Raw genomic sequence first — 15,865 nt, 5'->3', positions numbered from 1 at the left:
CAGATCATTTAAAACTTTAATAAATTTTATTTAATTTCTTAATACCTTTCTCTTAATCTAAATAATATCACTTTCATTTTTCTTTCTCCTTAAATTTACTTATTTTCACTTTCTCAAACTCATGACACATAATGGTGTTTATTATTATCGTAAAAAATTATATGAATATTGACATAATTCCTTTTGATTTAATAAATTTCCATAAAATAAAGATAAGAATATCTTTTATTATAATTTATGAGAAAAATCATATCACAGAAAATTAATATTTAATTGTTATAATTTTAGGTTTAACAATGTTTTATTTATAAATATTATAATTAACCCCATATTAGTTTTAAAATTTGATTCAACCCCCTTGAATTTACTGCATACTAATAGAGATTATATATATATATATATATATATATATATATATATATATATATATATATATATATATATATATATATGGGTTTGCTAACGTGCGTACGTCTGTTTTTCAATTAGTACATTTTAACAATGTGTACTTGGTTTTAGTAGACAAAAATATCCTTATATATCATGGATTCTAAGTTTTAAGGTTAAGAGTATTTTAATAATTTTCATTTTCAAAACTAAAAAAACTCCGAAATCCTTACTCACCTCTCTCATTCCTCTTAACCCGAATTCTCTTTCATCTCTCTCACTCCAACCTTTTCTATGTCATCCCTACTGTAGCCTTAATTGAAAAAATCAGAAACACTTGTCGTTAAATAATTTTTCTTTGTAAAGAATCGAGTCATTGACATATTCACTTTTAGACAAAGGTTCATTCAAGATCTCTTCATCAATTTCACCATCTTCATTAACCTCATTAATTTCATCATCTGATGTTGAATCATCATCTCTAAAAAAACCCTCTAGACCAATTACCAATTCCTTCGGATGTCATTATGCTTATGAAAATTAGATAAAATTATATACGACAAAAATTATAAAATGAAAACTCATTATAAAATCATTTGTAAGAAAATTTTTAACAACGAGTGTTTCTGATGTTTTACAGGCCAATTACCAATTCCTTTAATGTCATTATGCTTGTAAAAATTAGATAAAATTAAATAACACAAATATTATAAAATGAAAACTCATTATATAATCATATTTTGTAAGAAATTGTTTAACAGCGGAGTATTTCTGATTTTTTACAAGTCAATTACCAATTCCTTTATGCTTGTGAAAATTGGATAAAATTAGATAAGACAAAAATTATAAAATGAAAACTCATTATAAAATCATTTTTTGTAAGATTGTTTAACCGTTTCTGAATCTCCATACTCTTCCTCGCCCACACACAACAACCAGCGACACCACAATTTGTCGCTCTTGCTTTGTTCGTTCATTTGTTTTACACTTTAATAACAAAATAATTGATGATGTTGATGTTAATTTTTTATTGGAGAGTTGTGTTATATATTTTTCCTTCTGATTATTATTAAATTTCGTTTTTAAATTTTAGAATTTTGTTGTGTTTAAAACTCCTCCTCTGCAGGCACACTATCATCAATAAACAAAGATCAAAATCAAATTAGATAAGTGAGGAAGGTAGATTAGGGTTAGGAGTGTCTACCATAAGATGACAGAGAAAAATGTTGGAGTGAGATAGATGAAAGAGAAATGGTTGAGAAGAACAAGGGAGGTGAGCAAAAGTTTAGGGATTTTTTTTTTTAGTTTTGAGAATGAAAATTATTAAAATATCCTTAACTTTAAAACTTAGAATCCATCATATATAAGAGTATTTTTGTCTATTAAAACTCGATACACATTACTAAAATGTACCAACTAAAAACAGGTATATATATATATACATGTATATACGTATATACATGTATATACGTATATACATGTATATACGTATATACATGTATATACGTATATACATGTATATACGTATATACATGTATATACGTATATACATGTATATACGTATATACATGTATATACGTATATACATGTATATATACGTATATACATGTATATATACATATACATGTATATATACATATACATGTATATATACATATACATGTATATATACATATACATGTATATATACATATACATGTATATATACATATACATGTATATATATATATATATATATATATATACGCGTTTGGGGTGAGTTTACGTGCGGGGAAATTGCAAAAATGACATATAAGTGAAGCAATACATACTCTACAATTGTAGTTGTACAATTATATTAAAATAGGAACCCAATTGGTCAACTAATTTCGTTTGCCAACTCAATTTTTTAAAATAAAGAAATTTTTTAGTTTTATTATTTAAAAATACAAAATTCTAAGAATTTTAAACATATTTTAAAAAGCATTTTTTCTTTAATATTCCAACAAAATTATTCTTTTTTATAACACACGAACAAATAAAATAATATTCTATATCTATCTCACCACCACCAGACGAAAACGACGACAATCCGCCATTCCGTGCGAAAACCGAAACCCTAACGGAACTCTCAGAACCGAAGATTCGCCCAATCGAAAGGCCAAATCTCGAAAATTGAATCATGCGAAGCGTCGAGGTGGCCATGACGGTGCTCGAGGTTGCCGACGTTGCATGGACCGCCGTTGAACACACCCACCATTACCGCAGCCACAGTAATTCCGTGCCCCCCGCCACCTCTGTTGATGAATGCCCAACTGACCATGATTTGGAGGCTCTGAGATCAGAAAATCGACGCCTCAGGAACTTGCTCGACCAGAATCTGAAACTGCTCCAAAACCTCTCTGAATCGCCTTGCTTCGATAATTGCCCTCCCGATGTATATTTCCAATTTCAATAACCCTTTTTCTTTCCTTATTCAATCAAATGATGTCATTTTCTCAAATGTGTTTTATTTTCTAAAAATATGGGTGCTATTGTTTTATTTTAAATTGCGTACTGCTCTTTTTCTTAATTATTGGAAATGAAATTCAGGATTCTTTAGTTTTATCGCCCATGAGAACTTGACCCAACCTTCAACCTCAGGGCCAGTTTGTTCTGAGGTTTGAAAAAATGAAATTATTTTTATAAAATTAATTGTGATGTGAGAATGTCTGAATTTATCTCAATAATGGACTTTGCTCTGAAAAATGTGTCTCGGTCTGTCTAATTGATAAACAAGGGTGGAAATTTTGGTATGAAAGTAAAAAGAGAAAAGCTAATTTCTGGAGGACCATTTTTTAATTGGATGCTACTTCTTCCATAATACATGGAAAGAAAATTATAGTATTTTTATCGATGAAGCTAATTGTTATATAATGTGATCTTGATCGCATTGGAAATGAACCGAGACTCCAGGCATCATAAGATTGCCATTTTGGGTAACCTATACCTAACCATCATAATGGAATTAGTCTATACTCGTGGGAGTATTGGTAAATAAATAGAAACGAAGCAAACTTTTGGGACAGAAGTTTATTTTTTAGATCGAATGCTTTTAATTTCTTATAATTGGATACAGTTGGGTGCTGGTCAATCATATTTTGTGATATTATTGCATCTACATTTACGAATCTAGAAGCATTTTCATAATTTATTCCAAGCATTATTAGTTTGGCTGCATTGTGCTTTGGGTTTGGTCATGATGTTTTTTACCTGTTCCTTGTTTATATTTTGGTGATATTTGGCTATAGTTGAATGACCGGTTAGTTGCTACAATGAGGTCTGATGAGTACCTGAATCGGCTCAAGTTCCTACAACAGGAAACTGCTAGCGGAGGAAATCAATTTCCTTTCAAGGAGGCCACTGGTAAAATTCTCTACTTTGAAAATGTGTCTTGCGTGCATTGTAATAATTAGATATTGACAATCTTTTGGTTTTTGTCTGGTATTTGACAGAGGTTGATTATAAATCAGCTGACATTTTGGTCAATGTTGACTCTCAAGAACCAAGTTGGTGGGTGTGGGTTAAGGATGAGACAGATCTTAGTAACATTGAGGAAATGAGTGGAATTGATGATGAGAGTTACCTGGTCATCAGTGAAGAACATGTGGTTGATGGTGTTGCCAACTTCATGGCCAAATGCATTTTGTCGAACCCAAAAGCTCTGGTTTGTGTGTTCATATAATATGCAATTTTAGTTTTTTCTTTTGCTTCAATTGACATCATTTTGCCCTTGTTATAATTGCAGAATTTTTCACCGGAGGAACTGCAGAAAGGTGAGTTTTCTATCATATTTTTTGTATCTTAATGGTTTTTCCTTCACTTCTCCTTCACCTAACTGTAAAAGCTATGTTGAATTGTAGCTTATAATGTGCTCTAGGTCAAATGTATTGGTAACACGCCAATCATTTTGTTTTATGTGATTAGTGAGGAGACTACTAGGCACGAGGCCCAGCCTCAGTAGAATATTGATGGTAGGATTCTGGGGTTTATTCCCAATGGAATAAAATAAAAGTCAGGAACATTACTCAGCTGGTTATACTTAAGATTGAAACTGTAAAATAATTCTAGAGGGCTTGATTGATCCCTCTCACAATCTTCTATTTATAAGAATAAATTGATACACAAATACATGATAAATAGGGTAACCCTAGACACAATATAATCATGATAAATAGGGTAATCCTAGACATAATATAATCATGATAAATAGGGAAACCCTTGACACACTATAATGATGATAAAATAGGATAAATATCCTAACACTCCCCCTCAAGCTGGAGCATACAAATTGTATGTACCAAGCTTGGAACAAATAAACTCAATCTGAGGACCCCTTAATGACTTGGTCAATACATCTGCGAGTTGATCGTTTGACCCAATAAACTCAGTACATATTTCTTTGTTCAACAACTTTTCACGAACAAAATGACAATCAATTTCTATATGTTTAGTCCTCTCGTGAAACACTGGATTTGATGCAATGTGGAGAGCAGCTTGATTGTCGCAATACATCTTCATAGTATGGATGTCACAAAATTTAACCTCTTGAAGGAATTGTTTCACCCATATAAGTTCACATGTTAGTGATGCCATTGCCCTATACTCGGCTTCCGCGGTTGATCGAGCTACTACATTCTGTTTCTTACTTTTCCATGAAATAATGTTTCCTCCCAGAAAAACACAATATCCTGTTGTAGACCGTCTATCAATAGGTGAACCTGCCCAATCTGCATCACAATACCCAGAGACATGAATGCTTCCTTTATCTTCATATAACAATCCTTGCCCGGGAGCCTTCTTTACATACCTTAGAATGCGAATGAGAGCATTCCAATGGTCAATACATGGAGCCTGCATGAACTAACTAACCACTCCAACTGCAAAGGATAGATCTGGCCTTGTAATAGTGAGATAAATCAGTTTGCCAACCAGCCTCCTATACCTCTCTGGATCGGAGAATAATTCACCTTCTGTCCTTAATTTCTGGTTTGGGTCCATGGGACTGTCTACCGGTCTACAATCAATCATGCTTGTTTCTTGTAATATATCAAGAGCATACTTCCTTTGGGAGATTACAACTCCATCTTTTGATTGCGCTACTTCAATGCCTAAGAAATATTTGAGACTTCCAAGATCCTTGGTTTGAAAATGTCTACACAAGTACTCTTTTAGTTGAGATATTCCAACAGCATCATTTCCTGTAATGACAATATCATCAACATATACTATTAAGTAAACACATTTCCCGAGAGAAGAATGACAATAAAAAACTGAATGGTCTGCTTCACTACGTTTTAGCCCAAATTTTTGAACAATGGAGCTAAACTTTCCAAACCAAGCACGTGGGGATTGCTTGAGGCCATATAGAGATCGATGCAATTTGCATACCATACCAGACTCCCCCTAAGCAACAAACCCTGGAGGTTGCTCCATATAAACTTCTTCCTCAAGATCACCATGTAGGAAGGCATTCTTGATATCCAATTGATGAAGTGGCCAGTGACGAATGGCTGCCATGGCAAAGAAGAGACAAATAGTAGTCATCTTGGCTACAGGAGAGAAAGTGTCACAATAATCAAGACCATAAACCTGAGTGTAACCTTTTGCAACAAGCCGAGCTTTGAGCCGATCAATTTCACCATCAGGGCCAACTTTAACTGCATACACCCATCGACAACCAACCGCCTTTTTTCCTAGGGGAAGGGGCACCAGCTCCCAAGTATTACTGTGGTCAAGAGCCTGCATTTCTGCAATCATAGCTTGTCGCCATCCAGGATGATCAAGTGCTTCTTTCACATTCTTGGGTATAACAACAGAGGACACTGAGGATAAAAGAGAAAAATAGGAGGGCGACAATCGATGATAGCTTAGAAAATTATAAATGGGATGAGGGTTCCGAGTGGAACGAGTACCTTTTCTGAGGGCAATAGGCCATGCTGAATTATTTGCACCAGGAGGCGTGGGAGGAGACGAGGGAGAAGAATCTGAAGTAGGAGATTCACCATTGTCTTGGGGAGGTGGACTATCCATTGGGGCCCTGTGTGGGATGATCTCAGTATGTGGAGAAACAGGTGTAGAAGGATTGTGATCATGACTGGGAATGACAGAGACAGTGGAGCTATTTGACTCAACCAGTGGAATAGGAAGGACCTGCTGGAGGATAGAAACATCCTGAACAGATGGAGAGAAGTAAGGAGTCTGTTCAAAGAATGTGACATTGGCAGACATGTAATACTTCTTAGTTTCAGGAGAGTAACACCGATATCCTTTTTGAAGTCGAGAATAGCCTAAGAAGACACATTTGAGAGCGCGAGCGGAGAGTTTGTCTAGACCTGGAGACATGTCATGAACAAAACATACACAGCCAAACACTCGGGGAGATGTATGAAAGAGAGGATCATTAGGAACCAAAATGGAGAAAGGGACTTTATTATCAAGAGAGGAGGAGGGCATCCTATTAATAAGATAACATGCAGTTAAGATGGCATCCCCCAGTGATGGACAGGAATATAGGCACCAAGCAAAAGGGTACGAGCAGTTTCAACCAAGTGTCTATTTTTTCGTTCTGCTATACCATTTTGCTGTGGTGTATGAGGACAAGTAGACTGATGTAAGATACCATGGGAACTCAAGATGGCAGAAAAGGAGGATGAAAAATACTCTTTGGCATTATCACTTCTTAATATTTTGATTACTTGACCAAATTGATTCTTGATTTCATTCAAAAAGGATGTAAAGATAGCTAACAATTCAGAACGATCTTTCATAAGATAAACCCAAGTACATCTTGAATATTCATCAATAAAGGTAACAAAATATCTAAAACCAAAGGAGGAGATACGACTAGGTCCCCATATATCAGAATGGATGATGGAAAAACTAGAATTACATATTGATTGAGACCTTTTAGGAAAGGAAGATCTAACATGTTTTCCTAATTGACATGACTCACATTCTAAGGTTTGGAGACCACTAAGTTCAGGACACATCTTTTTTAATTTGGACAAATGAGGATGGCCAAGTCGATCATGTAGCACTTTAGGATTAAGAGCAGCAACACAAGACACCCTTGGACGAGATCCAAAATGGTATAATCCGCCAGCTTCATATCCTTCTCCAATCTGTCTCCCCGAACCACGCTCCTGTATAACAAAAGATTTATGATCAAAGGTTATTGAACAATTTAACATTTTAGTCAACTGGCTTAAGGAAATTAAATTAAAAGGACAATTAGGGACAAAAAGGACTGAGTTGAGATTGAGGGAGGGAGACAAAGAAACATGACCGACTCCTTTGGAAGAAGTTTTAGATCCATTTGCAAGGGTTATGAAATGAGGTTTTTCTCGAAAGGAAATAGATGAGAACAAAGAGGTATTACCAGAAATGTGATCAGAAGCACCTGAGTCAATTACCCATGAATTTTGACATTCCATAGATTGAGAAACGCAGGCTGTTGATGTATTGGGAGATTGAGATGGTTGTGCCAAGCTGTTAGACTTTAACCTTAAATACTCTTGATATTCATCCTTAGAAAACATAGAAGTGGAGGTTTCAGTTTTCAAAGTGGAAGTTTCAGTCTTCGAAATATTGGCGGTTTTGGAAGGGAAACCATGTAAGGAGTAGCAATTCTCTTGAGTATGACCCATCCTTTTACAATATGTGCATTGAGTACGTCCCCGACCTCCTCGTCCTCCTCCTCTAGTGCCACGTCCTCCTCTTCCTCGTGTGGCAACCATGACAGATGGTTCCACTAGTTCATGCGCTTCTTGAGTTTGAGATACCGGGACACGCAGAAGGCGAGTGGTCAATGTTTCCATAGAGGGGACCTCATGACTAGTTAGAAGTTGATCTCTGAGATGATCAAAATCGGGATGTAGGGCACGAAGGATCAACACCATGTAGAATTTGTCTAGTTTCTTTTTTATATCCTCTAATGGATCTACTTCCAAAAACATCCTAAGTTCTTCGACAGCAGATTGGGCTTCAGCCATGAAGGACACCATATCATGGTCTGCCATTTTAAGAGATGCAAGTTTATTCGTAGTGTCATAGAGACGTTGAATATCGTTGGCATAAATGCTTTGGGCTTTCTTCCAAAAGGAGTGACAAGTTTTGAAAGCCCTCAAGGATACAAAAAGTTTGGGTTCCACTGATTGCCATAACAGGGCACACAACTGGAAATCTGCTTGTTTCCACTGATCAGCTTTTTCAGTAGGCACATGGCTTCCATCTCGCTCAAGGTGGTCATAATGCCCTTGGCCAAGGAACCACATTTCAACGGCAGCAGACCATGATAGATAATTTTTTCCATTTAGCTTCTCGGAGGTAATTGATGGACTTCCAGAAAAGGAAAGAGTACTGCCAGACGCCATTTCTGAAGAAGACGAATAGTACTAACGAAGAACAAGAAAACCCTAAGGGTTTAAACGAAGGAAACTTTGACAGTGATGGACGACGGTGGCCGGCAATGGCGGGCGGTGGCCGGCGGTGACGGTGGCCGGCAGTGACGGTGGCCGGACGGTGGCCGGCGACGGTGGCCGGAGACGGTGGCCGGACGATGGCCGGCAACGGACGACGGTGGCCGACGGTTGACGGTGGCCGGCGGCGGGCAGCAGCGGGCGACAAAGAACTGTGGCGCCGGACAGATATATATTACGAGACAGAAACCAGAGCGGGATCGACCCGCTCTGATACCAACTTAAGATTGAAACTGTAAAATAATTCTAGAGGGCTTGATTGATCCCTCTCACAATCTTCTATTTATAAGAATAAATTGATACACAAATACATGATAAATAGGGTAACCCTAGACACAATATAATCATGATAAATAGGGTAATCCTAGACATAATATAATCATGATAAATAGGGAAACCCTTGACACACTATAATGATGATAAAATAGGATAAATATCCTAACAGTTATAACAGGGATTGGGAAGTTAGTAGCTAAGGAAGTTTAAACAAGTGAAAAAGTAGCTAATTGGTTATATAATTATATTGCAATAAATTACCTAAATATGAAGGTGGGTTCATTTGGGTGGGTATGTCAGACTCAAGAAATAAATGTCGAATTTTGAAATAATTTTAAAAATAATCTGGTTTAGATTTGAGTATAAACTGAGTTCTTCTCTTAACTCCTGAATTAACTATCCGAACCTTAATTGCTTTCTAGAAGTCTGTGATACAAAGAGTTATCACTACAATTGTCACATCATAACATATAACTGTTTAAGTTGAAATTAATAAAATATAGTTGATTAATAACTTTCTATACATAATTAGAACAGCCATATTCAAAACTTGGCCTATCAGGATTGCAAAGTTAGGGCAGATAGTCTTTTTTCTTTTCAAGTAAAGCATATTCGACTTCATAAGAAGGTCTGATTAGACTTCTTAAGAAGGTCTGATTAGACTTCATCTATATGGATGGGATTGGAGTGCACTGGTTCCATTTTGGAGAAAGAAAAACACAAACACAATGTCGGAGAATTTCAGAGTAGCATGAATGTGAAGATTTTATTATGTATGTAGCCTTAGGAACATCCACAAAAGATTGTTGGCATTACATCAGAAAGGTATTGTGGTGGAATGCATCCAAGAATTTGAGGTTTGGGTGGCTCCTAGTAGTTGTTTACTTCAAAGGACCCGCACTCAAGGTTAATCGAAGAGATGTGCTGATAGGATATAATGTGTGCAGAATAAAAGGAAATAGATTAGGAATTAGTTGTTAGTTGGTTGGGGGACCTTTATAAGAAGGCAGGGAGGTCTTGTGTTAGGGGAGCTTTTGGATATTCATTGTGTTGACAAGAGGTTGTTTCTGTGGAGGGAGAGTGCTCCCTTGAGAGTTGGGTGCTGTACATCTGCATGGCTTGAGGAAGATGAAAACCAACGAGAAGGATTTACCACAGTTCCAAAACACACAGGCTTTAACTATCTGGGCTGGTGTAAGGGTCTTCTCCAAACAGGGTCTGTAGCAACGAGTTCAGCCCAATAACAAAGCTTTACGAAATATGAGCGTATGTCAAGAGAAATGAGGAGGGACATTGCTCCCAATGTGGGCTACGTTTTGTCCTGCACACAGGTGCCCCAAGCTCTAACACATGGGTAATTCATTTTGTCAAAAGAATGGGCAGTGTGGGTACTTAGTTAGGGAGGTAGTTATAACGGTAGTTGGGGAAGTCCTAAAGTAAGGAAGTTTTAAATAAGTCAAAAACATAATTCTTCCTACACTCTAACTTTAGCAACCATAAAACTCGTTAATAGCTTAGTCATAAATTGATGACTATTGTTCAGCATGAATGATTCAAGTGGATAGTCCCCTTTAAACATGATGGATGAGGTGAATACTGTTTTCTCATAATGTTCCAACTGAATGATTCATTCCTTTTAATTTTCTAAATATTTTGTATAAAAACTTTCTGATCCTTGGAGCTGAATACCAGTGTCTTGCTTTCAAAATCTGTTACTTGTTCTGTAGACTTAAATTAAAAATTTGGTCTTCTCCGTACTTGGCTATTTGTTTTGCTGTTTTAGTCGTTACATGAAAAACAAAGAACTTCACATTTTGGATTGCCTTAGAGAAAATAGTTTATGAATTGATCACTACTGTGCCAAAGCTATAACTGTGTCTGATTTGATGAAGTCCTTGTACCTGACCCTTTTTGTTTTAGTCCCTACATGAAAAACTTCTGTACTTAAATATTTGGTCTTGAAAAGGAAAAACACTCTGCATGTTGGTCCCAAATGAAAAGGAAAAACACCCCTACCTGACACTTCCATTTTCTATTTTGATCCCTGCATAAAAAAAAGTTTAGTTCTATCATAACTTCAGCATATGACAAGGACTTATTTGTAAACTTCTTTACTTGTAAGAACAGATATGTGAAGTTTTTTCTTATAGGAACTAAATAAAAAATCCGACAAATGTACTGACCAAATTATAATTTAACCTTATTTTATTCATTTTCTTATCTACCATTGGCAATGTTTTGATTGGGAGGATTTTGAATGAGTTGTATTACACAGTTTTTTGCCATTGTGATTAAGTAACAACTTTTGCATCTCATATTTCAATTTATGTGATGACAGCAATATCAAAGACATTGCAAGGTACAAGCAAACTGGAAAAGATTTTAGATATTTGGCAGGCTGGAAAGTTGTTTTATACTTTGGCTACGTGGGGACTTGCTTTGGCTGGGTAATCTTCCTTCTCTCTCTCTCTCTCTCTCTCTCACTTAACTGTTACTTTGAATGGCTTGCAAAAGACAGGTACACGACAATATGAAGAAATTGATAAAGGTTCTAAAATAATTTGAAGAGAATAAACTTCTTTTTATTATTTTAATTTGTTAATATTTTAATGACAGGCTTTACCAAAGTCGTGCATTGTTAAGAGTTGCTGCGAAAGGTGTTCATTCAGGAAGTAAACTTGCTCTCAGGGCTCTCTGAAGATGGTTGTTCCGTGACCCTGGTAAATGTATAATGAATGCTAGTCCATGGAGCTTACTGTGCCTTGTCTGAGTATCAACCTATTTGTTCCTACAAATCTTGTTGATGTAAATAATTTGTAAATAAAATTATACGTGTTCTTACCAACCTGTGAATTCACGCTGGTTTCTAACAATGTTGCTATGGTGTTAAATTATATTGAATATTTCATTATTGAATTCAAGGATTTTATCATGTGGATGTTAATTTACTAGATTCCTTGTAAAACCAGATAAATTTAATGTTTAAAATCCATACGAAATCTCCTCTGCAGTTGCCTAATTTTTACTGACTAGTAATAATAGCACTAAACTTTTTTTAATTTTAATTTTTAAAAAGGTTCTGACAGGACATGCAATGCTGAGACCTCAGGTGAAAGGTTGGCATGGATTGTTTTAATACCACAGCAATATAATAGAAAAAAAAAATCCATGAACTTGTTGGATCAACCCCCATGCAAACAAGAAACACGAGTTCAAGTGTGGCCGTTTTCGAGCATATTAAAATATGCATACATAATACCCTCATTTACTATTTTAAATAAAAAAGTAATTTTTAATATTTTAAAAATAAAATTTACTGTATGCAGATATTAAAATTAGAATTTCTATACAGAACAGTTTCTATTTATTATTTTGTCTTGCACAAAAAAAGAGTATTACATAAAACATCAAATAACCATCTAGTTCACATAAAAGTGGTTGAAAATAGAATAATGATATTTGACATATAAATTTTTTATATTAATTTGATATTATCTTCTTCTTTTTTTAAATGAATACAAAAATTTATTTTTTATGATTATTTTATCCTATAGTCTGTGAAATAAAATGTAAAAATGTATAATTATGTCACTACTCAAAAAGATATGTAAAACAGAGTTGAATTGCAAAAATACCCACAATTGGATGAAAACAGAATTGAGTTGACAAATACACACAATTGGCTGTCAAAATACATTGCACATAGGACAGCATATTACACTAAAGCACCAAATAATAAAAGGAAAACTGTTTGATGAAACATACCATTGTTTCTTAGATTTCACAAATGAGTAACTAAAACAGATAGAGCATCTGTGACAAAGCAATGGGAGAGAACAGAGCCCACCAGAAAACTTAGAAGATTACAAAGCAACAGGGATCATCAACGTTATAAGCAACAACATAAATGAGGACGTCAAAATGGGAATAGGATTCACCAAAGAGGAAGCAGCAGACGCAATCCTACCAACAAGGTCACTTCCAGGAGAGAATACTGGAAATGATCTGGTTGCAGGCATGACTGAAGATTTGGGTGCTATTAGACCTATTCCTTCTGATGGCGATGATGGTGATTGTGACAGTAATTGTGGCTGTGACGGTGACAGAGATGGAGGAAATGCAACAACTGATTCACTTGTACGAGATGAAGGTGTCGCTCTAAGTGGAGGGAACCGTTGTTGGTCTGCATAATTTCAAATATATTTCGAAGGAATGTCAGAAGTTACGACTTCAGTATCAGCTCAGTAAACTTTTCGGGATGGGGACAAAGGAATAGAAACTAGGATCTCGATCGACCACAAAACAATGTTTATTGTCATGGATTACAACAACTAGTAAAAGAATACGGAATTTCACAATGAATTTGTAGTTCAATTATACAAAAGTTGTAGCTCTAACCTGGACAATGAGGCTGAAGAGAAGAGGCCATCCTGCAAGGTGGCAAGAAAAAGATTGAATAAGCTTAAGATTAACAAGCAGAATGTATGGTAGAAATATCCAATCACACAATCAAAAGCACAGAGGATAAACATACATTGTTAATATGTTGCCATTGACAAAACCATCATAATTGCACGATGTCACATTACAACCTGAGCTCATCTTTTGCACGGTAACATTCCCAAGTGTAAAATTGCTTCTTTTGCATTGCATGCTGGAGCAAGAGACGGCTAGAGAAGAGGGAATACAGTTTAAACTGCAGGTAGAGTCACAAACCCCGATGAACTACGGTTTAGTTATAGATCATTCTCTAAGCAAGAGAAATCTACGTTTGCTTCAAAATAGGAGAAGGAATATATTGCAACAGGAAAAAAAAAAGTAGCTTAGTCAGTACTCTAAATTCTGTGGTCCACAGCTACACTGCACACAGTGACTAGCTGTAATGGTGTAGCTTCCATTAGGGACAAGCAAGCCAAAATCAGTGGCATGTTTTGGAAATTTTGATGCACAAGCTGTAACAATAACAAGATAACAGCTAGTGATTGATTATGCAACACAATATAAGCACAAGCAAAATACTTTAGTGAAGAAATCGAAGACATTGCCCAAAACAATTGTCACCACCAATTTAAAAGCTTGGCAGTCACAATATAATCACAAACCTAAACCTAAACAAGAATCTTCTGAACGGGCATATAAGGTATAATACTCATAAATTAGTGAAGAAATAATCCACAAGTTAAAATATGAAAATCACTTTGTAATTATGCATGAAAACATAAACGAAGAAAAAGAACAAGAACAAAGAAAAACATTTTCATACATGTCGTCACTTGTTCTACAAAGTGAAATCTTTTCCTTTAAGTAGAAAGACAATCAGAGTTACCAGGAATTGGAACAGCAAGAATATCTCCATCAGAGATAGCTGCACTCCCCATGTCATTGACATTCATCAAATCAGTAAGTGTGGTGAAATACCTAGCTGCAATGGCAGCCAAAGTATCCATTGGCTTTACCACATAGGAGAGGTAAACTGAAGGCAAAGAATTATCACTGCCATTGAAGCATGTGCATGGAAGTGGCACCACAAGGTTGTGACCCACATCAAGCATCAAAGGATCAGCTATGGAATTAGCCTCCCTAAGCTGATCAGGAGACACCAGACCTCCATACACTGAATCTGCAATGGAAGAGAGAGTATCAGAAGGACGAGTCCTGTAATGGGCAGACACTGATTTTCTAATTCCATCAGCACAGGAACATGTGATAGGGACCTTGAGGAAGAGTTTGCAAGGGAGAATGTGATGCTCTACATCAGAGTAGGATATGTCAAAGGCATTGGCAGTGAGAAGAGCAATAGGGTCTATTTGGAAGAGAGAAGCAACCTCAGAGACCTTGAGCTCAGTGTAAAGGGTGTAGCCAAGAAGAGCATTGCAGGAGTTACTATCAGAGCATGGCTCAATGGTGGATTTGCAACTCACAGGAGCTGCATTGAGTAGAAAGTACAAGAGAAACATGAGGAAAGTACATTGCAAAATGGGGTGTTGATTTGGCATGTTGTTGCAATGGCTTTCACTATTTCACACCACACAAGTCCTTGTGTGTGAAGAATTGAAAATAATGGTTTATGAGAAAAGTGGACACCAAGAAAAGATTAAACAAAGAAATGAAGTTTGCTTTGGTTCTAAATAAAAGGAATTGATTTTAGCCAATATGATACAGTGTGATCATCCTGATCAAACAATGTATTCAGAAAGAAGATGATGCAAGAGAGTGTTGAAAGATAGAGAAGATGAGTTGTTGTAGGAAAAGGGAAAGGTACTAAATAATGAAGGGGTTGGAGTGTTCATTGTAAGATCATCTATAGCTTCCAAACTTCCAATCCAACTATCTGTCTCCTTGGACTGGTTTTATGTCACTGTCTACATTTCTTCATATTTTAATAATGCGGAAAATAAAAATAGCATTTCTCTAGTTATTTGTAGTTTATTTTAGCATCTTGTCATAAAACTAACTAAATCCCATAAATTTTTTCTTCGAATTGATGCTCAAATAAACTATTATTTTTTATATAGGTATCTAATATGTCATTGGTTCTATTTTAGTTGAGTTGAAACACAAATATGATATCTGAGTGTTGGGTAATTTACATGTAAATTTAATTCTTCTATTAAACGTACTAACACTACAAAATAATAAGTTAAGTGATCGAAACAATCATTTAAAAATTATTAAAGGTCATCACAATAATAAGAATAAAATGT

General features: G+C 35.6%; 2 protein-coding genes across 2 annotated transcripts; one reads left to right on the top strand and one right to left on the bottom strand.

The window, feature by feature from the left end:
* The first annotated feature begins 2,409 nt into the window (after positions 1-2,409).
* On the top strand, positions 2,410-12,077 carry LOC108338674 (uncharacterized). The gene is made up of 6 exons (XM_017575705.2): positions 2,410-2,803; positions 3,657-3,771; positions 3,861-4,072; positions 4,154-4,181; positions 11,500-11,608; positions 11,778-12,077. Exons 1-6 carry the CDS (start codon positions 2,549-2,551, stop codon positions 11,857-11,859), a joined length of 801 nt encoding a protein of 266 aa, XP_017431194.1. The 5' UTR covers positions 2,410-2,548; the 3' UTR covers positions 11,860-12,077.
* Positions 12,078-12,802: 725 nt separating this feature from the next.
* On the bottom strand, positions 12,803-15,506 carry LOC108337705 (lysM domain-containing GPI-anchored protein 1). The gene is made up of 5 exons (XM_017574280.2): positions 14,488-15,506; positions 13,996-14,113; positions 13,696-13,857; positions 13,560-13,591; positions 12,803-13,344 (listed from the first exon to the last, which is right to left on the bottom strand). The coding sequence occupies exons 1-5, from the start codon at positions 15,155-15,157 to the stop codon at positions 13,025-13,027; spliced, it is 1,302 nt and encodes a 433-aa protein (XP_017429769.1). The 5' UTR covers positions 15,158-15,506; the 3' UTR covers positions 12,803-13,024.
* Between the last annotated feature and the right edge of the window lie 359 nt (positions 15,507-15,865).

Source organism: Vigna angularis, chromosome 7, assembly GCF_016808095.1.
Source record: "Vigna angularis cultivar LongXiaoDou No.4 chromosome 7, ASM1680809v1, whole genome shotgun sequence".
Taxonomy (NCBI): domain Eukaryota; kingdom Viridiplantae; phylum Streptophyta; class Magnoliopsida; order Fabales; family Fabaceae; genus Vigna; species Vigna angularis.
The sequence above is the reverse complement of the archived record's forward strand: the minus strand, read 5'-3'. Positions and strand labels throughout refer to the sequence as shown.

Excerpts from the sequence above, each read along its gene's own strand:
- LOC108338674 (XM_017575705.2), top strand. The coding sequence starts at position 2,549 with ATGCGAAGCGTCGAGGTGGCCATGACGGTGCTCGAGGTTGCCGACGTT. Across the intron at positions 3,772-3,860 it reads TCCTTTCAAGGAGGCCACTG|AGGTTGATTATAAATCAGCT; the intron begins GTAAAATTCTCT and ends GGTATTTGACAG. Across the intron at positions 11,609-11,777 it reads TGGGGACTTGCTTTGGCTGG|GCTTTACCAAAGTCGTGCAT; the intron begins GTAATCTTCCTT and ends TTTTAATGACAG.
- LOC108337705 (XM_017574280.2), bottom strand. The coding sequence starts at position 15,157 with ATGCCAAATCAACACCCCATTTTGCAATGTACTTTCCTCATGTTTCTC. Across the intron at positions 14,114-14,487 it reads TCTTGCTGTTCCAATTCCTG|CTTGTGCATCAAAATTTCCA; the intron begins GTAACTCTGATT and ends TTATTGTTACAG. Across the intron at positions 13,345-13,559 it reads TCTTCAGCCTCATTGTCCAG|ACCAACAACGGTTCCCTCCA; the intron begins GTTAGAGCTACA and ends GAAATTATGCAG.